General features: G+C 43.1%; 1 protein-coding gene across 3 annotated transcripts in view; it reads left to right on the top strand.

The window, feature by feature from the left end:
- galnt1 (UDP-N-acetyl-alpha-D-galactosamine:polypeptide N-acetylgalactosaminyltransferase 1) overlaps nt 1-21,584 on the top strand; it is a 133,019-nt gene extending 111,435 nt beyond the window's left edge. For all 3 annotated transcript variants that reach the window (XM_080208651.1, XM_080208635.1, XM_080208643.1), the window contains 5 exons: nt 6,006-6,186; nt 7,736-7,875; nt 9,816-9,914; nt 13,816-13,950; nt 20,112-21,584. In XM_080208651.1, the coding sequence (XP_080064777.1) occupies nt 6,006-6,186; nt 7,736-7,875; nt 9,816-9,914; nt 13,816-13,950; nt 20,112-20,258 (702 nt within the window). In that variant the 3' untranslated portion in view covers nt 20,259-21,584. The remainder of the gene's footprint in view (nt 1-6,005; nt 6,187-7,735; nt 7,876-9,815; nt 9,915-13,815; nt 13,951-20,111) is intronic.
- The last annotated feature ends 5,137 nt before the right edge of the window (nt 21,585-26,721 follow it).

The raw sequence follows: 26,721 nt of genomic DNA, 5'->3' as shown, positions 1-26,721 counted from the left end.
GGCGACAGTGCAGAGGGACCTCAGGGTCCTTGTGCATGAGTCGCAAAAACCCAGCCTGCAGGTGCAGCAGGTGGTCAGGAAGGCTAATGGGATGCTGGCCTTCATAGCGAGGGGGATTGAATATAAAAGTAGGGAGGTCTTGCTGCAGCTGTATAGGGCACTGGTGAGGCCGCAGCTGGAGTACTGTATGCAGTTTTGGTCGTTGCACTTACGCAAGGATATTTTGGCCTTGGAGGGAGTGCAGAGGAGGTTTACTAGGCTGATACCGGAGTTGAGGGGTTGAGCTATGAGGAGAGGCTGAATAAACTAGGCTTGTACTCGTTAGAGTTTAGAAGAACGAGGGGAGGTCTCATTGAGACATATAAGATGATGAATGGGACGGATAGGATAGATGTGGAGAGACTCTTTCCGCTCAGAAAGGACAGTAGGACTAGGGGGCACAGCCTCAAGATAAAGGGGGGGGTGGTTTAGAACGGAGTTGAGGAGGAACTTCTTCACTCAAAGGGTGGTGAATCTCTGGAATTCTCTGCCCGTTGAAGTGGTGGAGGCTGCCTCGCTAAATATTTTTAAGACGCGGGTTGATGGGTTTTTGATAAGCGAGGGGATTAAGGGTTATTGGGAGAGGGCAGGAAAGTGGAACTGAGCCACGACAGATCAGCCATGATCTTATTGAATGGCAGGGCAGGCTCGAAGGGCTAGATGGCCTACTCCTGCTCCTATTTCTTATGTTCTTATGTTCAAACGGTGGTGGTTGATGGGAAATATTCAACCTGGAGTTCAGTTACAAGTGGTGTACTCAAGGATCTGTTTTGGGGCCACTGCTGTTTGTCATTTTTATAAATGACCTAGATAAGGGTGTAGAAGGATGGATTAGTAAATTTGCTGATGACACCAAAGTCGGAGGAGTTGTAGACAGGGAGGATGGATGTTACAGTTTGCAGAGGGACATAGATAAGCTGCAGAGTTGGGCCAAGAGGTGGCAAATGGAGTTTAATACGGAAAAGTGTGAGGTGATTCACTTTGGTAAGAGTAGCAGGAGTACAGAATATAGGGCTAATGGAAGGACTCTTAGTAGTGTTGACAAGCAGAGATATCTCAGGGTACATGTGCATAGCTCCCTGAAAGTTGGCACCCAGGTTGATAAGGTTGTTAAGAAGGCGTACGGTGTGTTAGCTTTTATTGGTAGAGGGATTGAATTTCGGAGCCATGAGGTCATGTTACAACTGTACAAAACTCTGGTGCGGCCGCACTTGGAGTATTGCGTACAGTTCTGGTCGCCGCATTATAAGAAAGATGTGGAGGCATTGGAAAGGGTGCAGAGGAGGTTTACCAGGATGTTGCCTGGTATGGTGGGAAGGTCTTATGAGGAAAGGCTAAGGGACGTGAGGTTATTTTCATTAGAGAGAAGGTCACGAGGTGACCTAATTGAGGCATACAAGATGACCAGAGGATTGGATAGGGTGGACAGTGAGAGCCTTTTTCCGCAGATGGTGATGGCTAACACGAGGGGACATAGCTTTAAATTAAGGGGTGGTAGTTATAGGACGGATGTCAGAGGTAGGCTCTTTACTCAGAGGGTAGTAAGGGCGTGGAATGCCCTGCCTGCAGCAGTTGTGGACTCGCCAACTTTAAGGGCGTTCAAATGGTCAGTGGATAGGCATATGGATAACATTGGAATAGTTTAGGTTAGAGGGTCATTAGATTGTTTCCACTGGTCGGTGCAACATCGAGGGCCGAAGGCCCTGTACTGCACTGTAATGTTCTATGTTCTATTTATAATTCTTTTAAGTGGTAATGAGCGGGATAGATAAAGAGAAACCAGTAGACATGTTGTACATTGAAATCCAATGATAAATAAGATCCCATGGCATGGGGGGTAATATATTAGCTTGAAGAGAGAGAATTGGCTAACTGATAGAAGGCAGAGTTGGAATAAGTGGGCATTTACAGGATGGCAACCTGTAACTAGTGGAGTGTCACAGGGATCAGTGTTGGGCCCACAATTATTTACAATATATAGTAATACCTTGGATGAGGGAAATGAATGCACTGTTGCCAATTTTGCAAGTGACACAAAAACAGGTGGATAAGCAAGGGGTGAGGATGACATAAAGCACCTACAGAGGGTATATAGACAGGTTAATTGAGTGGGCAAAAACTTGACAGATGGAATATAATCAGGGCAATTCTCCAGGGCTGCTAATCCCAGCTGTGATTCCTGATGGCTCATTGAATTGAGCAAGAGAACAAAATTGAGATTCTTGCCTGGGGTCAAACTCGACGCGAGTCTTCTCGCTTGCTGCACCTGGCAAGATCAGGGTCTTGCCCAGAGAGCTAGGTTAAAACTGATGGACTGAAAGATTAAAGGGGAGTTAGGGAAAATTATTTTAACCACAAAGTGGGGGTGAGGAGGGGTGGAAACAAAAAGCGTCTAAAAACTGCAGTGCATAGTTATCCATTAGAAGCACTGTGATCTACAGAGCTACTGTTAAGGGCTGGAAGACATCTGATGGACTGAATAGCTGCCCCTTCTGCTATTACTTTTCAAAAGTGTATAGCCAATCCGACCCTTAGCAGAACCATTCGTATGAATTAAATAAGACATCAAAATTATTTTGCCATTGACATATGAGATAAGGATGCAGAATCCTGTCCATTTAGTTTGAAACCCACCATGGCAGATGGTGTAATTGGAATTCAATAAAAAAAAAATCTGGAATTAAAAAGTCTCATGGCCACAAGACCATTTTTGATTGATATAAAAACCCATTTGGTTCACTAATGTCCTTTAGGGAAGGAAATCTGTTATCCTTACCCAGTCTGGCCTACATGCGACTCCCCTTTAATCTTTCAACGTAGTTGATTCTTAAATGTCCTCGGGAGGGCAGTTAGGGGTGGGCAATAAATGCTGCCCAGCCAGCAGCATCCGCATTCCGTGAATGAATAAATAAGCATTGGTTCATTTAGTATTTCATTGGTTCTTAGAAGTCTGACTTTTGTTGTGACTAACTTGGATTGGATTTGCAACTGACCTCAATGTTATAGCAATACCATATTTAACAAACATGCCAGATCCTATATGTGAAAACTTAATCAAAGGATTTGGCCTTTTCTACATGATTTTGCTTTCCCCTCAACAATGTTCTTAAGAACTGTTAATAAAATTTCATTGTAATCATTGGCACATTGGGACAACATGAGGACATTGCAAGAATACATAAAGTCTTTTATGAGAAAACTATCATAAATTTTAAGCATCCAAGAGTAAGATGGCAGGTATTTATTTATTGGTGTCACAAGTAGGCTTACACTAACAGTGATGAGGTTACTATGAAAATCCCCTAGTCGCCACACTCTAGTGCCTCTTCGGGTACACTGAGGGAGAATTTAGCTTGGCCAGTGCACCTAACCAGCTTGTCTTTTGAACTGTGGAAGCAATCCAGACCACCCAGAGGAACCCACACAGGCATGGGAAGAACATGTGGACTCCCGCACAGACAGTGACCTAAGCCAGAAATTGAACCCAGGTCTTTGGCACTATAAGGCTAACAGTGCTAACCACATAGGAGGCATGCAAAGGCTGATATTGGGGCAACCCTCCCTTTCTGTGGGGGGAGTGTTTGCCTTCCAATGAATAGATGAGATTGGATATTCGTGAGGCATTTTATATGCTAACCTATATCTCTCTGCTTCATTGTATACCAGCTCAAAACCCTAGTGTATTGTGCCATCCTGATGCTCCTGCATTTGATACAATTTCAGAACTACACCTCACTCTATTATCATGTGTATGTATGAAAAATATAACCATTGAGCTGCAGTTGCTATGGGATAATCTATAGGCTTGATTCAGTCACACCACATATTTTAAATGGACATTGTGTGGAACATTAAATTAGTCTTGTAATGAATTAAGTTTTTGGGTAGTAATTCAGTTATAGGCTTCAATTATTTTTTTCTCTCTGGGTTTTTGCTGTAGTAGAGACTGCCAGAGGTAAATCCACAGTTATAGCTCAAAGATTGGTCTCATAAAAGATCCATAATGAGGGAGGCACAATGCATAGTGGTTAGCACTGCTGCTTCACATAACCAGGGACCTGGGTTCAATTCTGACCTTGGTCACTGTCTGTGTGGAGTTTGCACATTGTCCCTGTGTCTGCGTGAGTTTCCTCTGGATACCCCGGTTTCTCCCACAGTACAGAGATGTATGGGTTACATTGATTGGCTATGGTAAATTGTCCTAGTGTCAGGGGATTAGCAGGGTAAATATGAGGTTGGGGAATAGGGCCTGGGTGAGATTGTGGTCGGTGCAGACTCGATGAGCTGAATGGCCTCTTCCTGCACTGTAGGGATTCTGTGATTCTATTAAATGCTTCCTGCGTGAATGTGAGAGTTGCTTATTCTTCCTTCTGTTACTCTAAAGGAGGAAAAAGCAAGAAGTGTTCTTGACTTTCAGCTGTCACTGATTTGGGAGGCTCACGCCTGGCCCAACATGATTCACATGGGGACATTTTTAAAGTGATTGAGTTTTACAGTGATTGAATCCCAGTGTTTGTAATGCTGCTGGTGCCAGAGGGAAACACACCAATTTTCCCGTTGCCAACAGCACGTAGAATGCATTTAGTAGAATCACAGCCAGTGTAGAAAAATGTGAATTTATGCACTTCGGAAGGAAGAATAAAGCAGCTGAATATTATTTAAATGAAGAAAGAGTGCATAAATCACAATGCTAGCATGTATGTTCAGGAAGTAGGGAAAGCAAATGGTATATTAACCTTTATTTCAAATGGAATGAGGTATAAAAATAGGAAAATCTTGCCAAAACTATACTAATTAGAATCTAACTAGTTAACTATTAAAGTCTAACTGTTAGACCGTATCTTGAATACTGTGAACAGCTTTGGTCTCCTTGTATAAGGTAGGTTATATTGTCATTGGAGCAGTCCAGAAAAAAATCACTAGATTGATTCTGGGAATGGAGGGATTTTCTTATGAGGAGAGGCTAAGTAGGTTAGGCATGTATTTACTGGAGTTCAGAAGAATGAGAGGCAACATTATTGAGATATGTGGGATTATCTAGGCTTGACAGGGTAGATGCTGAGATGTTTTCCCTTGTGGGAGAGTCTTGAAAAGAGTTCATAATCTGAATATGGTGTTAGCCCTTTAAGACAGTGGTGAGGAGAAATTTATTCTGAGGGTAATGAATCTGTGGATTTATTTTACCACAGAGAGCTATTCAAGGATGAGACGGACACATTTTTAATCAGAGAGGGAATCGAGGATTATGGGGATAAAGCAGGAAAGTGGAAATGAGGATTATCAGATCAAGTCATGATGTCATTGAATTGCAGAGCAGATTCAATGGGCCAAATGGTCTACTTCTGCTGCTGTGTTTTATGGTCTTTTGCATTACCTAACATTACAACAGTGACTAACCACAAAAGATTGTCATTGTCTGTAGAGCATTTTGGGGCATCCCAAGGTTGTGCAAGGTGCTATATAAATGCAAGTTTTTTTTATCCTTGTAAGTAAATACAAATACTCTGGCTAACATGATTGATAGCTTGTAGTTTTAAGCATTAAGTTCTTAACTTATTTTAATTGTCAATTTTGAATTTTGGACTTTAGCAATCTAAACCTCATTATATTGGCTATTCAGGTTCTTAAAGATCAGCAAACATGTTACTGCGCTTTTAGTGAGACAGTTTTGGCAGCCAACAAGCATCAAGTTTGAATGGTAAATCCACAAGCAACTTTGCTTGGATTACAAATGTTCAAGAATATCCTTGAATGCAAACATAGTGTGTCATAACCAACTTTGTGCTAGTTTCATTATGATTTAAAAATGTTCATTTAAAATGTAAGGGATAACCTGTAATTTGTTGTATCTTATGCAATTCTTTATAGTAACTACATTTAAAAAGTGCCACATTTGGTAAAACAGTTTACGACATCCCAGAGTTGTAGAAGGAGCTGTATAAATGCAAGTGCTTCCTTTCTTTTAGATCTGGCAGTGTGGTGGTACTTTGGAAATTGTTACTTGTTCACATGTTGGCCATGTATTCCGTAAAGCTACTCCTTACACTTTCCCTGGAGGTACAGGGCAGATAATAAATAAGAATAATAGACGGCTCGCAGAGGTCTGGATGGATGACTTCAAAAATTTCTTTTACATTATATCACCTGGTAAGTAACATCAAATAAGTACTGGAAATTAAAAATAAAGTTCCTGATATTTAGCTTCCTAGTTCTTAAAATCACTGGAGAATATTTTGCTCAGTGCGCATCACAAAATTAAATTTAAAAGATATTTAAAGAATAAAACAATATTGTTGATTCTCATGGCATCATAAAATGCATTCCAATATTGAATAGTTCTCTTTTTAGGGATTTTTTAGAATTGAACGCGTTGTTACTTTGTATAGTCAACTATGCAAGGCCAAGAGATTTTCTAAGGTGTCAGTGCTTTTGGCACTATTGCATTCAGACGGACATCTAAAACAGTTTATTAAATTGGTAATTTTATTTGCAATGTAGCTTATCTGTGTTCTTCAATCTACCTGGATTTATCTGTGCTGAAGGAAAAGTGGGTGTGTTGCCAACTTTGAGACCTATTCGGTTGATCCTTTGAGGTGTCACTCACCATTAGTCTGGATTGTTGTGTATTGATTCACATTCCTTCTGTCCCCTTTGGGAGACACTGCTGCCTCAAGTTAGCAACTTCAGCTGAAATCAGCAACTTCTGTTCTGTGATTTTGAACATTAGTGTTCCAGCAGTGTCCTCAGAACTGCTCTAGTTCACCCATTTGTAAGAAACAATATTGCTGAAACTTGTCAGATACCCTTCAAAAAGAGATGATCTTAGTATGTTGGATCACATGACTATGTATGTTCTGCACTTGAATGCTAGCTCTTTGGCTCCAGAATATAAAATTATATATCATTGATAAGAAACGTTTTTTATTTTAAATGAACTGAAACCCGTTACCATAAGTAACAGAATAATCTTACGTTTCAACAGAAATGAGAAGGCAATATTGGACCACTTGTTTTTGTTTCAAGTTTTAGTTTCCTTCAGTTTATTGTCATTTATCTCTGCTCTTTTCAACTGCAAGGTTCTTGTATAAGTTATATTACAAAAGAACATGCTCCTATGGTATTACAGCAAGTGCTTCATACTTCAGAGGCAGGCGGTAACGGGGTCAGATTTAATGCAGGATTAGTCCTTTAGCATACTAACAATGTATTTGAAGGAAAAGCAACATTGCACCTCTCTCATGGTACCTTTTGCAAGAATAACAGGGATCTGGATCGAAAGTTAATTTGAACTGAAACCTCTGGTAGGTGTACAAGAAGATTAATCATTCCTTTTGTCTTTCTTCTACTCCCCACCGCTGTCACTCTCCTGCCACATCCCCAAAGTAAAAGAGTTTTGAATGAATGCCCAGAAATTAAAGCAGAGCTCCTCTATTGCTTAAGGCCCCAAACCAATTATCTGTGTACGTATTCTTGTGTTTCCTCTTGAGCTTTTGTGGAAATTTAAAAACAGAAACATGTTTTTTTTACAGGAAGTCTCAAGCAAAAACAAAATTCTAGAAACACTCAAGCGGCCAGCTAATATTAATGGATAAAAGAGATGAGTTAGCATTTTGGGCACAATTGCCTTCATCTGAACCATTACCACAAATGTTTTATTTGTTTCATGATTTACAGTGCTCTGATTCTAATTCGACAGGTGTTACAAAGGTTGAATATGGAGACATAACAGTGCGCAAGACATTGAGACAAAAACTGTCTTGCAAACCTTTCTCTTGGTTCCTGGAAAACGTTTATCCTGATTCCCATATTCCAAGGCATTATTTCTCCTTGGGAGAGGTATGAGTTATAGCTTAATTCTGAAAATGATTGTAATTTCCTCCGTGAAGCATATTTAGGCATAACTAGCCTGTAGCTAGGCTGTCACTGTTTTCAATTCATTAATCAGTTGCCATTATGTGAACTCTCAATTGACTACTGAATTCAGATTATTGTGACATTATCACACGAGGGCTGCTTTTTTTCTATGGATTACTGGTGCATGTTTTCAAATTGTGATGCTAGCTCCTCATCTGAAGCTGCCTTTACTCTAATTCCAATTTCTATCCCTGTATTCTTTCATATTGTTAGTTTTCAACTATTTTTCTAATTTCCTCCTTAAATAAACCCACTAATTGTCATCTCTGATGAAGCATTTCATTTTTTGATAACACTATGTTAAGTAAAAATTATTCTAACTTGCTCTTGTAACAATTTTTGGTTTATGTGCTCTGTTGCTCAGTTAATTAACCAGTCTTACTATTAACTCTTTCAAAGGTTCTCATAATAGTGCAACCTCTATTTAATAGTCTTCCAGTGACACAACCCTCAATTTTTTTCAAGCCCTTTTCATAAATATAAACCTCATTCACATGAATATTTGCCATATTTCCATAATTCTAATAGTGTCCAGATATACATGCAGTACACCAAAGGCCTTACTTTTGTCTTCAACAAATTCAGTATCATTTCCTTCATTTCTTTCACTTTATTAAAAGCCTTATTATTAATGACCTATATCCTTCCACTGTTTTTTCCAGTGTGTTTTATTCACATTTCTCTGAATTCTGTCCTCTATCTGTTCATTATTCCAATTAATATTCCATTATTCCAGCTATTCATTATTCAAATCTGCTCTCCTGTAATTTCTTGCCTCGTACAAGCATTCTAATCACCAGCAAATTTTCATATCATTACTCCTGTGTCTCTTTCTAAATCAATTATACATTGAACATAAGTGGTTCCAGAAATATCCCTACACCACCACCTATTTCCCGCTAATCCAAGAGATTTTTGTCAAACTGTCAGTTTAAGTGGATTTAGGTTACAATCAAATTAACATTAACTTTCAGTGAAGTATGTTGGATATGCAGTGTGATATTTTCCTACTTTACCCATTAGAACTATGACAAATAACAATAGCAGTTAAATGCTATATTCTCTTACTGCACTTTTATCCTGCAAGTGTTGGAAATCTGAAATGAGATCAAAAAAGGTTAGATATGCACAACATTTGACAGCATATCTCCAACAAGGAAAAAGACCAACTAACTTATTGGATTTCTCAATAGACCTTCATTCTCCTATCCTTTGTCTTCACAAATTCTGATTTACCTGTATATTTGCAACATTAAAACATTCTAAGATTTGTTACATGAGAAATATTGTTTAGAGCAGTTGTAGAAAGTTGTCCACAGATTTTTAACTGGAGAGTGAAAAATGACACCAATTCTTTAAACTGTAAACAATTGTTACAGCAATCTTTATTTCTCTCCCATGAAGACTCGCTCATAGTTTTCTGTTCTCCCTTTTTGTTGTGTTCTTTCCCTCCATTCTGAAGGAATTCATCACGGATGTCTTCTGGTACCTTTTCCCAAACTGACTTTGCTCAAGCCTGAGCCAAGGTGGTGAATTTTTTGAAAGCCATTTGATTATAAATTTTACAGCTGAGCTTGATCCTTTCCTCACTCAAACACTTCCAGCAGAAACCATTGCACAGTAATCAGCAGCAGAAATCTGAGCAGTTTGGCATCACCTAAGCCAAGGCCAATTGCAGCAACCTTCCAACCTGACAGAAATCAGCTAACTTAGCACAGAGCAAATATCAAACCCAGAACCTTCCAGTTTAGTATGAATCAACTATTGATTGGCTTACCAAGTAGAGTCACGAGGGAAGCATACATTTTCAAAAGCTCAACTAGTTAGCTGCAATCTTATTATTTATACCTTGTTTATTTTAGATCAGAAATGTGGAGACAAATCAATGTCTGGATAACATGGCAAGAAAGGAAAATGAGAAAGTGGGAATATTTAACTGTCATGGTATGGGAGGCAATCAGGTGAGTTGATCTCTGTTTATTTTTGCTTTCTCTGTTTATCAGTATCTCAGTATATCAAATCAGGATGTATTGAGCAGTGAACATCCCCACAATTAACGTTAGTTGTATGCCACATAATCCAACTGCAGCAATACTAACTGATCCTATTTTCTGTCTGCAACATGGATGCCCTGCAAGATAGGGAATCTCATCTGCTGACCAGGTATAGACCAATATTGAACTGTTGGGGGTGATCCTGAGCCCACGCTCACTGTCCATGTGAATGCCGGCAGGGTTTCAAGATCCCGAAATTGTAGAGCTCGCCACTGAGATTGCGTCGTGGACCTTCCCCACTCCTTGCTGTTTTACATGAATTTCAGCACATTTCCATATCATTAACCTGCCCTCTCACCAGATATTGACCCCCTGCCATATATTGATACCACACCAACATGGTTTACAACAGGTTCACACAGATGCGAACATATCATGGGGCTCTCGCCGGGGGCATACAGGAAAGTATAGCCCTTGGGGGGAGGGGGACATGGTCAGGCAGTGGCCTCACGATGTCCTCTGGCACTGCCCCTTGGCACAAGCTGGCACTTCTGTTGGCACGCCAGTGTGGCCAGAAATCATTCGATCTGTTGTGTCTGTGCTGGCTTTCCAAATGAGCAATTCACAATGCTATTGGTGCCAAGGAGCTGGCCCCAGTGGGAGCGACATGGGGGAGGGGGGAATTCATTTAGATGTGGTGGTGGCTGGAAGTGGTCGGAGGTGCAGTTGATGCCGGCAATGGCTGTTGCTGAATGGGGGACAGGTGGTGATAGGTGCTGGCTCTGACTGTGGGTGGGCGGTGTGGAGAAGAGCCTGTTAATCCGGGGGTGGGGGGGGAGGGGAACCCAAGGGGCTGATGATTGATGAGGGGGGAAATGACAAGGGGCTGATGATGTTGGGGTGGGGGGAGGGTGCTGAGGGGCTGATGATGTGTTGGGCGGTGCTGAGGGGCTGATGATGTGTTGGGCGGTGCTGAGGGGCTGATGATGTGTTGGGCGGTGCTGAGGGGCTGATGATGTGTTGGGCGGTGCTGAGGGGCTGATGATGTGTTGGGCGGTGCTGAGGGGCTGATGATGTGTTGGGCGGTGCTGAGGGGCTGATGATGTGTTGGGCGGTGCTGAGGGGCTGATGATGTGTTGGGCGGTGCTGAGGGGCTGATGATGTGTTGGGCGGTGCTGAGGGGCTGATGATGTGTTGGGCGGTGCTGAGGGGCTGATGATGTGTTGGGCGGTGCTGAGGGGCTGATGATGTGTTGGGCGGTGCTGAGGGGCTGATGATGTGTTGGGCGGTGCTGAGGGGCTGATGATGTGTTGGGCGGTGCTGAGGGGCTGATGATGTGTTGGGCGGTGCTGAGGGGCTGATGATGTGTTGGGCGGTGCTGAGGGGCTGATGATGTGTTGGGCGGTGCTGAGGGGCGGATGATGTGTTGGGCGGTGCTGAGGGGCGGATGGTGTGTTGGGCGGTGCTGAGGGGCGGATGGTGTGTTGGGGAGGGGGGAGGGGCGAGGGGCGGATGAGTGTGGGCGAGGGGCGGATGAGTGTGGGCGAGGGGCGGATGAGTGTGGGCGAGGGGCGGATGAGTGTGGGCGAGGGGCGAATGAGTGTGGGCGAGGGGCGGATGAGTGTGGGGGAGGGGCGGATGAGTGTGGGGGAGGGGCGGATGAGTGTGGGGGAGGGGCGGATGAGTGGGGGAGGGGCGGATGAGTGTGGGGGAGGGGCGGATGAGTGTGGGGGAGGGGCGGATGAGTGTGGGGGAGGGGCGGATGAGTGTGGGGGAGGGGCGGATGAGTGTGGGGGAGGGGCGGATGAGTGTGGGGGAGGGGCGGATGAGTGTGGGGGAGGGGCGGATGAGTGTGGGGGAGGGGCGGATGAGTGTGGGGGAGGGGCGGATGAGTGTGGGGGAGGGGCGGATGAGTGTGGGGGAGGGGCGGATGAGTGTGGGGGAGGGGCGGATGAGTGTGGGGGAGGGGCGGATGAGTGTGGGGGAGGGGCGGATGAGTGTGGGGGAGGGGCGGATGAGTGTGGGGGAGGGGCGGATGAGTGTGGGGGAGGGGCGGATGAGTGTGGGGGAGGGGCGGATGAGTGTGGGGGAGGGGCGGATGAGTGTGGGGGAGGGGCGGATGAGTGTGGGGGAGGGGCGAGGGGCGGATGAGTGTGGGGGAGGGGCGGTGGGCGGATGAGTGTGGGGGAGGGGCGGTGGGCGGATGAGTGTGGGGGAGGGGCGGTGGGCGGATGAGTGTGGGGGAGGGGCGGTGGGCGGATGAGTGTGGGGGAGGGGCGAGGGGCGGATGAGTGTGGGGGAGGGGCGAGGGGCGGATGAGTGTGGGGGAGGGGCGAGGGGCGGATGAGTGTGGGGGAGGGGCGAGGGGCGGATGAGTGTGGGGGAGGGGCGGTGGGCGGATGAGTGTGGGGGAGGGGCGGTGGGCGGATGAGTGTGGGGGAGGGGCGGTGGGCGGATGAGTGTGGGGGAGGGGCGGTGGGCGGATGAGTGTGGGGGAGGGGCGGTGGGCGGATGAGTGTGGGGGAGGGGCGGTGGGCGGATGAGTGTGGGGGAGGGGCGGTGGGCGGATGAGTGTGGGGGAGGGGCGGGGGGTCGGATGAGTGTGGGGGAGGGGCGGGGGGCGGATGAGTGTGGGGGAGGGGCGGGGCGGGGGGGCGGATGAGTGTGGGGGAGGGGCGGGCGAGTGTGGGGGAGGGGCGGGCGAGTGTGGGGGAGGGGCGGGCGAGTGTGGGGGAGGGGCGAGGGGCTGATTTGGTGTTGGGGGGAGAGAGAGAGAAGTGCATACTCCAATCAGGTGAGGACCAGAGTCCCTGAGACCTCCATGACGGTCTGGAGGGAGATTTATACGTGTTCTAATTGGGGCACTCTTTGAACATAGTGTACTGATCTCGGTGCAGCCAGGCTTTGTCAAGGCCCTGTCCCGCTGAGTGATGGCTTGAAACACACCACCTTGATTTTTTTAGGCAATATTATAAGATCCAGAGAGAAAATCAGTGTGTTTCCCTCAACACTTTGCCATTTTGTGGTAACATTTCCCCAGTGAGTTGACTTGATTGGAAGCCCTTGTAATTCAAAATGTGGTTATTTTATTAGGACGCAGGTGCTGAACTAGCTGCACTGCAGAACCGTGTTTGACATTGAAAAAGCAAATATTTGCTGAAGCACTATTAAATTCCAGGCTGGGAGAGGCCCATTTTGTAGGTTTAAGTTTTTCTGCACAGATCAATGTGCAGCTTTTTACCATTTTTCTTTGGGGAATTTGGTGTAGTCCGGAACTTCGCAGCTAACAAAGGAATATACAACATTACGGATTGAAAAGATGGAGTTTGGGAAGAGCAGAGTTTGAAAAAAAAAGTTCTATCTAATATATTTAAACCTGAGGATTTGGTAATTTATAGAACAGAGTAGTACATTCTGTAAACCAATTAAATGCAGTCAATTAAAAAATGTCACAGAAAGATGCATCTAGAGTGAGCCTATAGTGTTGAAGCTCACGTCATCCATTAACAATCATAGTGTATGATTACATTAATAGGATTGGAGCTCATTAAAGCTGTCTGCTTGAAGCTTGCTATTTGAACCTGTTCAGCAATGGCATTTGCTAAATCATCCTATCACTGTATTGCCATAGCACTGAAAGAAATCATTCGATCTGTTACGTCTGTGCTGGCTTTCCAAATGAGCAATTCACTTAATGCTATTTTCTCATCACCTCCCCATCAACCTGCACATTCTTCCTTTTCAGAATATCATGTTCCTTTTGTTCCAATGAGCCTAATGTTGTTTTGAAGCATAAAATATATTTCTCTACACTTGAGAATTTGAATCTTTATGTTACTGATTTAATCATATGTTTTTCATTCTTTAGGTGTTTTCCTACACTGCAAACAAGGAAATTAGAACTGATGACTTGTGCCTAGATGTGTCCAAACTTAATGGCCCTATCATGATGTTGAAGTGCCATCATCTGAAAGGCAATCAGCTTTGGGAGCATGATGCTGTGGTAAGTGCTTTCCATCGAGACATAGCTCAGAAACAAAATTAAGTTTTGAAATTATTTTTCTCAAGTATTGTGCTTGTTGCACAAAAGCAATTGTACTAATACAGTTAAACTTAAATAAACAAAATGATTCCAAACATGCAGGTTCAGTTAGTACATGAATTGAAACCAGTTACCTTTGGCTGAAGAGCTGTTGTGTGGAAATAGTTTCCACAATTCCTAGAATCACACTAATGGGGAAAGAGTAGTTTAAATGTCATTCAAAATAAAAGCAAAATAGTCTACATCACTGACTGTTATTCTTTTACTTGGGAAGCTGCTCCCCTCAACTGGAACTATATTGTTTAAAGTTAAAGTTTTGAAGTTTTATGTATTAGTCACAAGTAAGGCTTACATTAACACTGCAATAAAGTTACTGTAAAATTCTCCTATTGCCACAATCTGGCACCTGTTTGGGTCACTGCACCTAACCAGCACATCATTGAGTGTGGGAGGAAACTGGAGCACCCGGAGTAAATCCACACAGACAGAGGAAGAATGTGCAAACTCCGCACACATAGTGACCCAAGCCAGGAATTGAACCCGGGTCCCTGGTGCTGTGATGCAGCAACGTTAACCACTGTGCCGCACTGCTCTACTGCATCAGCAAACTTGTTCTGGCTGCTGCCGCCTTGTCTCCTAAATACAATCTAACCTACTTGCTTAGCTTCCATGTTGCTCCCTTGCTCATTTTCTTGCCTACAGGCAAACACTGGGTCCTTCTCATACCAAGGATATTGACCATTTTGTGCTCTTTTCCACTTTAGCTGGCAGTTCTGAAGAGCTATAGTCCAGAAAGGCTGTGGTAAAGCTTTATTGCCCAGCCATTCAGCCAACTGGGCATTGTTGCCTGTGTTTAAAGTTTTCATGTGGTGGAGATGCCGGCGTTGGACTGGGGTAAACACAGTAAGAAATCTCACCGCCAGATTAAAGTCCAACAGGTTTATTTGTAGCAAATGCTACTAGCTTTTGGAACTGGCTGTTGTTCTTCAGGTGATTGAGGAGTTGTGTTCACAAACCGGGCATTTATATAGACAGAAACTCAATTTACAAGATAATGATTGGAATGCAAGTCGTTACAAGTAATCAAGTCTTAAAGGTACAGACAGTGTGAGTGGAAAGAGCATTAAACACAGGTTAAAAAGATGTGTATTGTTCCCAGACAGGACAGTTAGTGGGATTTTGCAAGTCCAGGCAGTTTGTGGGGGTTACAGATGGTGTGACATGAACCCAAGATCCCGGTTGAGGCTGTCCTCATTTGTGCGGAACTTGACTATCAGTTTTTGCTCAGCAACTCTGCGCTGTCGTGTGTTGTGAAGTCTTGGAGAACGCTTACCCAGAGGTTGGAGGCCGAATGCCCGTGACCGCTGAAGTGTTCCCCAACAGGAAGAGAACAGTCTGGTGATTGTCAAGTGGTGTTCATTCATCCGTTGTTGTAAAAACTGCATGGTCTCCCCAGTGTACCATACCTTGGGACATCCTTTCCTGCAGCATATCAGATAGACAGCGTTGGCCGAGTTGCAAGCGTATGTACCGTGTACCTGGTGGATGATATTCTCACGTGAGATGATGGCATCCGTATTGATGATCTGGCACATCTTGCAGAGGTTGCTGTGGCAGGGTTGTGTAGTGCCATGGTCATTGTTCTCCTGAAGGCTGGGTAGTTTGCTGCAGACAGTGGTCTGTTTGAGGTTGTGCGGTTGTTTGAAGGCAAGAAGTGGGGGTGTGGGGATGGCCTTGGTGAGATGTTCGTCTTTATCAACGACATGTTGAAGGCTCTGGAAAAGATGTTGTTCTCCAAGACAGCCTTCACGACATACAACAAATGGCCTCCTGCACTGTAGGATTCTCTGATTCGATGATTCTTTATTGTATTTCCTATCTCTTCTGCCAAAGTGGATCATTGCGTGACTAGATCCTGAACTTCCTAACCCAAAGACCACAATCAGTAAGGATAGGCAACAACATCTTCTCCACGACCATCGTTAACACTGATGCCCCACAAGGCTGTGTTCTCAGCTCCTTACTATACTCCTTACACACATATGACTGTGTGGCCAAATTCCCCTCCAACTCAATTTTCAAGTTTGCTGACAACATCATTGTAGTGGGTCGGATCTCAAACAATGATGAGACAGAGTACAGGAATGAGATAGAAAATCTGGTGAACTGGTGCAGCAACAATAATCTCTCCCTCAATGTCAACAAAACAAAGGATATTGTCATCGACTTCAGGAAGCGTAGTGGAGAACGTGCCCCTGTCTACATCAATGGGGACGAAGTAGAAAGGATTGAGAGCTTCAAGTTTTTAGGTGTCCAGACCACCAACAACCTGTCCTGGTCCCCCCATGCCCACACTATAGTTAAGAAAGCCCACCAATGCCTCTGCTTTCTCAGAAGACTAAGATAATTTGGCATGTCAGCTACGATTCTCACCAACTTTTACAGATGCACGAAAGAAAGCATTCTTTCTGGTTCTATCGCAGTTTGGTATGGCTCCTGCTCTGCCTAAGATCACAAGAAATAACAAAAGGTTGCAAATGAAGCCCAATCCATCACGCAAATCAGCCTCCCATCCAAACATTATGGAGTATAATGTTTCCAAGTGTGAGGCTATCCATTTTGGCAGAAATAATAGTAGGAGGCATTACTATTTAAAGGGCGAAAAGCTGCAGCATGCTACAGTGCAGAGGGACCTGGAGGCCCTTGTGCATGAGTCGCAAAAACCCAGTCTGCAGGTGCAGCAGGTGATCAAGAAGGCGAATGGAATGCTGGCCTTTATAGCGAGGGGGATAGAATATAAAAGCAGGGAGGTCTTGCTGCAACTGTACAGGGTACTGGTGAGGCCGCAGCTGGAGTACTGTGTGCAGTTTTGGTCGCCGCACTTGCGCAAGGATATATTGGCCTTGGAGGGAGTGCAGAGGAGGTTCATTAGGCTGATGCCGGAGATGGGAGGGTTGGACTATGAAGAGAGACTAAATAGACTGGGTCTGTACTTGTTGGAGTTTAGAAGGATGAGGGGGGATCTTATAGAGACATATAAGATAATGAAGGGGATGGATAGGGTAGAGGTGGAGAGACTCTTTCCACTTAGAAAGGACAGCAGGACTCGAGGGCACAGCCTCAAGATGGAGGGGGGGGGGGGCAGTTTAGATCGGAGTTGAGGAGGAACTTCTTCACTCAAAGGGTGGTGAATCTCTGGAATTCTCTGCCCATTGAAGTGGTGGAGGCTACCTCGCTAAGTGTACTTAAGTCACAGGTAGATAGGTTTTTGATAGACAAGGGAATTAAGGGTTATGGGGAGAAAGCGGGAAGGTGGAACTGATCCACTTCAGATCAGCCATGATCTTTTTGAATGGTGGAGCAGGCTCGAAGGGCTAGATGGCCTACTCCTCCTGTTTCTTATGTTCTTATCCATTGACTCTGTCCACACTTCCTGCTGCCTCGGCAAAGCAGCCAGCATAATTAAGGACCCCAGGCACCCTGGACATTATCTCTTCCACCTACTTCCCTTGGGGAGAAAAATATAAAATGTTGAGGTCATATATCAACGAACTCTAGAACAGCCTTTTCCCTGCTGCCATTGTACTTTTCAGTGGACCTGCCTTGCATTAAGTTGATCTTTCTCGACATCCTAGCTATGACTGTAACACTACATTCTACTCACTCTCATTTCCTTCTTTATGAATGATATGCTTCGTCTGTATTGCGCACAAGAAACAATGCTTTTCACTAAGCTAATACATATGACAATAAATAAAATTTAAAAAGCAAATCACCTGACTCTTCTCTGTATTAGATTCCATCTCGTACTTGTCTACCTATTCTGCTGTGCCCTGTTGCAATTGATTGATATCATCATTATTATCTGTCAAACCTCCCAGTTTGCTATTATTGGCAAATTTTTAAATTGTATTATGGATTCCAATATCTCAGTCATTTATGTATAACAGAAAATACAGTGGACCCAGCATTGAACTTTGGGGAACAGCACTGTCTATCATCCTCCAGTCTAAAATGCAGCCATTTACTACAACATACTGTTTTGACTAGGATGGCATTGTGGCATAGTGGTTAGCACTGCTGCCTCACGTTGCCAGGAACCCAGGTTCGATTCCCAACTCGAGTTGCTGTTCTCCCCATGTCTGTGTGGGTTTCCTTCAGGTGCTCCTGTTTCCTTCCACTGTCCAGAAGACGTGCTGGTTAGATATGCTAAATTCTCTGTCAGTGTACCCAAACAGGCACCAAATGTGGCGACTGGAGGATTTTCACACTAACTTAATTACAGTGTTAATGTACGCCTACTTATGGTTCTAATAAATAAACTTTAATCTTTAAAACTTTAATTTTTTGGTCTTCCATAGACTTGGGGTGGTGCTGGAGAATTGAAACGTAAAGTCTTGTTCATAAAAGAATGTCAAGATAAGCCCAGCAACTACAGACCTGTCAGTTTTTGGTGATAGGGAAAAGTTCTAGAAACAAAATTTCTGGACAAAATTATTTGTCAGTTGGACAAATGTGGATTAACTAAGAAAAGCCAGTATGTATTTATTGAGGAAAAATCGTGTTTAACTAAGTTGTTAGGGTTTCTTTGATGATGCAAATTATTGAAGACTGTGTTGTTGATGTGGTTTACATAGATTTCCAAAAGGCATTTGATACAGTACCAAACAACAACTTTGAGAAAAGTTATAACTCAGGGAATAAAAGGAACAAGTCAGGTGCAGATCAGAATTCTTTCAAAGCTGGATCCAGGGTTCCCTTGATATTTCAGCAAACTTATCCAGTAACAGGAGGCTATTCAGAAAAGTTAGAGATGTAATGAGTTTTAAGCAAGTCAAAAGGAGGGTCTGTAATAGGGTAGAAGGCAGGAAAGACTAAGTAACAAAGATTGGCAGGGCATGGCTAAAGTGAGTGGTAATGGGGCAAGTAAAGAAACAAAAGATGAAGTGAGAGTGACAGAATTATGCATAGCTGCCATCTGAAAGCAAGAAAAATAAGCGAAAAACTAGCAAAGAAAAATGAAACAAAATGGGATCAGAAGTTACAATTTGCAATTGTTGAGCAGTGATGAGTCTGGAAGGTTTTTAAGTAGCAAGTGCTTAATCAAAAGATTGGGTGCTATTCCTCATGTTTGCTTTTGAGCTTCATTGGAACACCACAGAAGAGCGAGGGACAGAGATCTGTCTAGGAGCAAGGTGGAGAATTAAAATGTCAGGTGATGTTTCCAATCCTTGTTAACCTTGCAACTTTGCCTAATAACAACTATCGTAGCTCCAGAAGTTTCATCCCTATTTTCTCAGCACTTCTGGGCAAATTCTATTTATCCCAAGAGCTCTTTCAATTTGTCTAGGACTTGCACCATATTTGTACCGAAGAAATTGGATTCAAAAATTTTGCTTAGGTTGGCCTCTCTTTTTCACACTGACATGTTTTATGCATCTTCCTTTGCAGATACTTTGAAGATGTACTCATTCAGGATACTTATTGTTTTGTGTTTATCCTTGGCTTTGAGCCTCTCTTCACTTTTCATATTTTGATTATTGATTATAAAATTAAATGCACAGTTATACTTTATCTACATTTCCTTTGTCCCCTCGGTCACTCATTTAATGTGTTTCTCCATGATCCTCTATTCATAATAGTTGAACTCCTTTGCAAGATTTAGAGGTCATTTTCTTCATTTCACTTTTAACGTGTCAGTCCATTTAAAAATCATGCTCGCTCCATTTAAAGGTGTTCAATTTATTCTCTACTAAGCTATTGATGAACATCCTGTTTTGGTTACTCCCTCATTTCTTTGAATTGAAGACTTTTGCTGTTAGACATATTGAAGGCCAAGAGCCAGATATCTAAATGCAGAATTGTGTAGCCAATGCCTCTCAGGGCTTTACAACTTCTGTTCCTTGTACTTTGTCAGGATCATTAATGAATACCAGATCTGAATCAGCGATGCTTCTCATAACATTCTTGAAGCACTTGCCAAATCTTATTCTAAACCACTTGAATTTTCCCGTTGTATATTGGGTTGCCTCAAGGCTCTCTGTGAATCGCTTGTTTGCACTAGTGTTTTTAATCAGTAGCAATAGACCTGAGAGTACTAGCAATTTCTTACTTTTTTTCAGAAATTGACACTGTTGCATGTGAACAGCAACCAATGCTTGGATAAATCCGCAGAGACAGACAGCCAGGTGCCCACCATGAAAGATTGCAATGGGAGCCGCTCTCAACAATGGATTCTGCGTAATGTCACGCTTCCTGAGGTTTTCTGATGGGTCAGCTCTGAAGATTTAATGGGCTACCTCTGTGCACCTTACTGCTAGATTTGTACTTAAAATGAACTTCCATTTTAGCAGCTAATAGGTTCCTCCTCTGAGCGTGTGGACTCATTTTGAAGGATGTTCAACACAAAAATGTTTTGGTCTTAGAACTGTATTCCTCCTTCATGGTTTGAGACTACAGACTTTGGAGAAACTGTGCACACTGATGTTTACATTGTTTCTAACTGATTTAAAAAAGGGGAAAGTGGGGCTGACAAGATTGTTTAAATCTCAGTGAATGAACTTGCACTGTTCATTAAGCAAATACGGTTTAATCTAGGAAGTGGTCCTGACATATCACTAGTTTTCTGTGTCGGCAGCATATCATTGTAATTTAATTGCACAATTGTTGTATTTGTCTGAAATCGTGACATAACCCCAAAAATGCCCAAAATATCTCAGAACATTTTGGTTTTTCCGTGGTAACCAATATTACATAATATCAGAGCAAGAGTAATGAATATATATCAAACACTCATTTAAATCACTTTTGTATGAATAAAGATCTATTTAACAGGGACCGAATTCATGAAAAAATGAATAATACAATTATGATAACTTTAATTTTGTGTAGATTTTTTATACCTCAATGAAGAATTAACCAGTTCTGATTTACAAATTGTGAACATGCTGTTTTGTTTGCATTAGCAGTTGTTTCAGTTAACCCTTAATGCAGCATAATAGAAAAGTAGAGGCCACTTAAAGAAAGAAATCTGTGCAAACATGTGTTTTTCCTAAACTATCTTATTTTGTTGTTTTTTCTCCTTCATAATTTCTGACCCTGGTTTTGCAGACTATTGATTTTTGTTCTTTTGGCTCCTTCCCAAATTATCCTCTAAGAACTGCTGCTATGAACCAGTCAAGGAGCATTTCGCTAACCAACTTTTGAAAGATAGTGAATAAATGTTTCTGTATAGTTTGGCTTTGTATTCTTGATGAATAATACATTTGCTCATAATGTTAGGATTGTGTGTGGCCTAGGTTCTCTTGGATGTAGATTTTCTTTTTTTTTCCATTTTATATATTTTATTTTATAAAACCCATTAAATTCACAATAATAAATGCTCATTCATCAGTTGGACTGAGCTGCAGCTGGAGTTTTTGCAGGGAGAAGTCTTCACTCCGTCCATCTTACCACTCCATTATTTGTATAACTACACTAGATTCTGTGAAATACTGGTGATTGCTTTTTTCCTAATAAAATTTTGAAAATGGTTCAGTCATGTGTGTTTGCTACCTATCCATATCAGACAGCAATAAAATATCCAATTTATACAAGTCCTGTGTTAACTTTATTTTTGGTTTCTTTCCCTTTTTTAAATCCCCTGTTCTCTCCTTTTGCAAAAGCACTATTCTTTGGATATTGTTCCATTGGTACTGGTGTGGATGTCCAGAACCAATAAAAAAGTAAAACACTGCAGATGCTGGAAATAGTCAACATGTCAGGCAGCACCTGTGGAGAGAGAAACAAAGTTATTGGCCAGAATTTTAGCATTGCGCCCACCACGGGAATTGGTGCGGGAGAGAGGTGGACCATGGTTGACCTCGGACAGGATTTTACACTTTTGGGACAAGCAAGCCTGTAAAATCCCACTGAATGATGCCCTTGCATGAGTCTTTGCAGTACCAACATTTAGCAGCCATTTTTTCATGCAAATTCTTTGAGAGTGGGTGTTGTCTTACCATTTGACTGTGGAATGTGTCATGGTCAAGGTCAAGTTTGCTGTCATCTAGCCATACATTCATAAGGTTCCAGCAAGCAATCACTAAATCGTTCAGATTTCCTTCTCCCTAACTTGAGCATTGAGGATATCTGGAACACCTCAGTTGCTAGTCCAGCTAACTCCACACAGACTGGAAATTAAACTGGGGCTCTTAATCAGTCTATTCATTTCAATTTTTGGCAACATTTGAAACTTGACGTTATTTTACATTCCTTTTGTAGCATTTATACCCAAGTTTAATAGTAAATGATTTCTTCTTATCTCGATTCTTCTTTCTCCCCTTGCCCACACGCTTCCCAGTTACATCTGATGCACCCCATTCATTAAACAGTTTCCAAACACCTGGCCGTAACCATCTCCTTTTCAGAGTGGATCTTCCTACATTATCAATTCCTACCAGGATGATCTGAGGCCTCTTTCCTTGAATGGAATCCCAAACAGTTTCCATTCAATACCACCTTCCTCTGCCTGGATCAACTCATTCTCATATGGAACAACAAGTCCTTGAACTCTACCCACACATAAAAGCTGTTACTATGGCTATTTCCATTTGTCCTGGCTACGCCTGCCTTTTTGTACAACATGTGCAATATTCTCTGCTCTGATCCAAGTCAAACCCTCCGTAAATCTTTTAACTGGAAAATTTTGTCAAATATGTTTCCAATTTATTCCTTGAAAGTGGAGCCACAGGTGGATAGAGTGGTGAAGAAGGCATTCAGCATGCTTGGTTTCACTGGAACATTAAATACAGGAGTTGGAACTTCTTGTTGAAGTTGTACAAGACATTGGTAAGACCACACTTGGAATACTGTGTGCAATTCTAGTCACCCTATTATAGAAAGGATATTATTAAACTAGGTCAGAAAAGATTTACTAGGATACCACCAGGACTTGATGGATTCAGGTATAAGAATCGACTGGACATTTTTCTCTAGAGCATAGGAGGCTGAGGGGTGATCTTAGAAGTTAATAAAATAATGAGGTGCGCAGTTCAGCTACATAGCCAACTATCTTTTCCCAAAAGGTAGAGGAGTCTCAAACTAGAGGGCATAGGTTTAAGGTGAGAGGGGAGAGATGCAGAAATGTCCAGAGGGGCAATTTTTTCATACACGATGGTGAGTGTCTGGAACAAGCTGCCAGAGGTAGTAATAGAGGTGGGTACAATTTTTTAAGAAGCATTTAGATGGTTACATAGGTATGATGGGTATAAAGGGATATGAGCTAAATGGGGGCAATTGGGACTAGCTTAGGGGTTTTTATAAAAACAGCAGCATGGACAAGTTGGGCCAAAATGACTGACACTCTTTCATTATCATGTGGTTCATCTTTAACTTGTCCCTTCCTTGCCTTGACTTCATCTCCATTTCTGGGGATATACTATCAACTAATGTTCATTGCAAGCTCACTGACTCCCATAGCTATCTGGACTACAATTAATCACCTGCTCTTTTTAAAGATTCTATCCCAGTTTCTCTGTCTCCATCATTCCTATTATGACAATGCAACTACCGTACTACTGATAGGTCTTCCGTTTTCCTCAAAGAATTTCCTTCCTCCCCCATTCCTCCGGCCACCCCTCCCCTGTGGCTGACAGGGTCTTTGACCATGTCCATTTCGTTTTATGCATTTATGCTCTCGCTTCTTAACCCCCTCCACTCTAAAATCAGTATAGGGTTCTTTTGACTTCATATACCACCCCTTCAGCTTCTGTATTCAATCAATTCTCTTCTGTAGTTTCTGCTATCTTGAATTTGCTCTCTATAACACATGCATCTTCTACTCCCTCCTTTTTTTAGCACTCCATGACACCTCAATTCACCCCTAAAAATCCCTCACCTTTCCAAGCACCTTGCAACACAAGAGTGGGAGATGCAACTTTTATCTGTCCTTTAATCTCCTTCATTCTCAGGTGTTGGGATGTACCCCAGGTTACTGTGGGAGGTGAGGGAAGTGATTGCAGAGCCCCTGGCGATGATCTTTGCATCATCGATGGAGATGGGAGAGGTTCTGGAGGATTGGAGGATTGCGGATGTGGTTCCTATTTTCAAGAAAGGGAACAGGGATAGCCCGGGGAATTACTGTCCAGTGAGTCTGACCTCAGTGGTTGGTAAGTTGATGGAGAGGATTCTGAGAGACAAGATTTATGAGCATTTAGAGAAGTTTAGAATGATCAGAAATAGCACGGCTTTGTCAAGGGCAGTTCGTGCCTTATGAGCCTAGTTGAGTTCTTTGAAAATGTGACTGAACACATTGATGAAGGAAGAGCGGTGGACGTGGTTTACGTGGACTTCAGCAAGGTGTTTGATGAGGTCCCCCATGCAAGACTTCTTGAGAAGGTGAGAGGGCATGGTATCCAAGGGGCCTTGGCCTTGTGGATCCAGAACTGGCTTGCCTGCAGAAGGCAGAGAGTGGTTGTGGATGGGTCTTTTTCTGCATGGAGGTCGGTCACCAGTGGAATGCCCCAGGGATCTGTTCTAGGACCCTTGCTGTTTGTAATTTTCATAAATGACCTGGATGAGGAAGTGGAGGGATGGGTTAGTAAGTTCGCCGACGATACGAAGGTTGATGGTGTTGTGGGTAGTCTGGAGGGATGTCAGAAGTTGCAGCGTGACATAGATAAGATGCAAGACTGGGCGGAGAAGTGACAGATGGACTTCAACGTGGATAAATGTGTAGTGGTCCATTTTGGCAGGACCAATGGGATGCAGGAGGACAATATCAAGGGTAGGAACATAAGAAATAGGAACAGGAGTAGGCCATCCAGCCCTTCGAGCCTGCCCCGCCATTCAATAAGATCATGGCTGATCTGTCGCTGCTCAGTTCCACTTTCCTGCCCTCTCCCCATAACCCTTAATCCCCTCTCCTAAGGAGTCTTAGCTGTGTTGAAGAGCAGAAGGATCTTGGGGTCAGGGTCCATAGGACTCTTAAATCGGCCTCGCAGGTGAAGGATGTGGTCAAGAAGGCGTGTGGTGTGCTGGCCTTCGTTAATTGAGGGATTGATGTTAGAAGCCGGGAGGTAATGCTGCAACTTTATAAGACCCTTGTCAGTACCTTGGAGTACTGTGTGCAGTTCTGTTCACCTCACTACAGGAAGGACGTGGAAGCTATTGAGAGGGTGCAGAGGAGATTTACAAGGATGTTGCCTGGATTGGGAGGCATGCCTTATGAGGATAGGTTGAGGGAGCTAGGTCTCTTCTCCTTAGAGAGACAAAGGTTGAGAGGCGACCTGATAGAGGTTTATAAAATGTTGAGAGGAATAGATAGGGTGGATTCTCAGAGGCTATTTCCCAGGGCTGAAATGGTCGCTACGAGAGGACACAGGTTTAAGGTGCTGGGAAGCAAGTACAGAGGAGATGTTAGGGGTAAGTTTTTCACTCAGAGGATGGTGAGTGAGTGGAATCGGCTGCTGTTGGTGGTGGTAGAGGAGAACTCACTGGGGTCTTTTAAAAGTCTTCTGGATGAGTATATGGGATCTAATGGGATTGGGAGTTACAGATAGTTCTATGGCTTGGTAGGTATTGATGTGATTGGCGCAACTTGTGGGCTGAAGAGCCTGTTTGTGCTGTAGTGTTCCATGTTCTGAGTTAGGACCCCAAACCAGCCTCCCATCCATTGACTCTTGTCTACACTTCCCGCTGCCTCGGCAAAGTAGCCAATATAATTAAGGACCCCATGCACTCCGGACATTCTCTCTTCCACCTTCTACCGTCGGAAGAAAGATAAAAAGTCTGAGGTCATGTACCAACTGACTTGAGGACAGCTTCTTCCCTGATGCTGTCAGACTTCTGAATGGACTTGCCTTGCATTAAGTTGATTTTTCTCTACATCCTAGCTATGACTGTGACACTACATTCTCCACTCTCTCGTTTCCTTCTCTATGGATGGTATGCATTGTCTGTATAGTACACAAAAAACAATATTTTTCACTGCATGCTAATACATGTGACAATAAGTAATCAAATCAGAAAACACTCCTTGCAATGAAACGGCAGTTTACTTTCAAATTAGTATTTTGATATGGAAACCAAACACCATCAGCTGACTACTTTGTGGAATGCCTCTATTTAGTTCACACGAGTGGCTTTGAGCTTCCAGTCACACATTGTTTTAACTCTAAGCCCTTTTCCAACTTTGACATTATTGTCCTTGACCTGCAGAAGTGTTCCAATGAAGTTCAATGCAAGTTCAAGGAACAACTTTATCTTTCGACTGGGCACGTTACAGCCTTCCAGTTCAATGTCATATTCAGCAATTTTAGATTGTAATCTTATCCATTTTATGTTCATTTGTTGTTTGTTTTGTTTTTTCTTTATGCTTTTCTATTTTTCCCAGATGACAACTGTTTATGATTCTCCATTCATACCTCCTGTAGGCCTGTAATTTGTTTCTTTCCTTGTCCCACTGCTGTTTCATTTGGCCTTGCATTATGAGCTCTTTTGTGAGTTTGTTTCTCCTGCCTTCCACTCTATGACATAACTTCCCTCTTGTTCTTTTTAACCCTCTTTTCCCAACCCCACACTGACTTCACTGGCTTAAAACCTAACTTTTTTCAGATCTAATAGGACATAGACCTGAGACATTAGCACTATTTCTCTATTCACAGATGCTACTAGATCAACTGCGTATTTCCAGCATTTTTTTTCTTATTCCAGATTTCCAGCATCTGCAGTAGTTAATTTGGTTCAAAAAGA

This window comes from Carcharhinus amblyrhynchos, chromosome 2 (assembly GCF_965287045.1).
Source record: "Carcharhinus amblyrhynchos chromosome 2, sCarAmb.v2.hapA, whole genome shotgun sequence".
Taxonomy (NCBI): Eukaryota; Metazoa; Chordata; class Chondrichthyes; order Carcharhiniformes; family Carcharhinidae; genus Carcharhinus; species Carcharhinus amblyrhynchos.
Note: the sequence above shows the minus strand (reverse complement) of the source record. Positions and strands in the feature narration are given on the sequence as shown.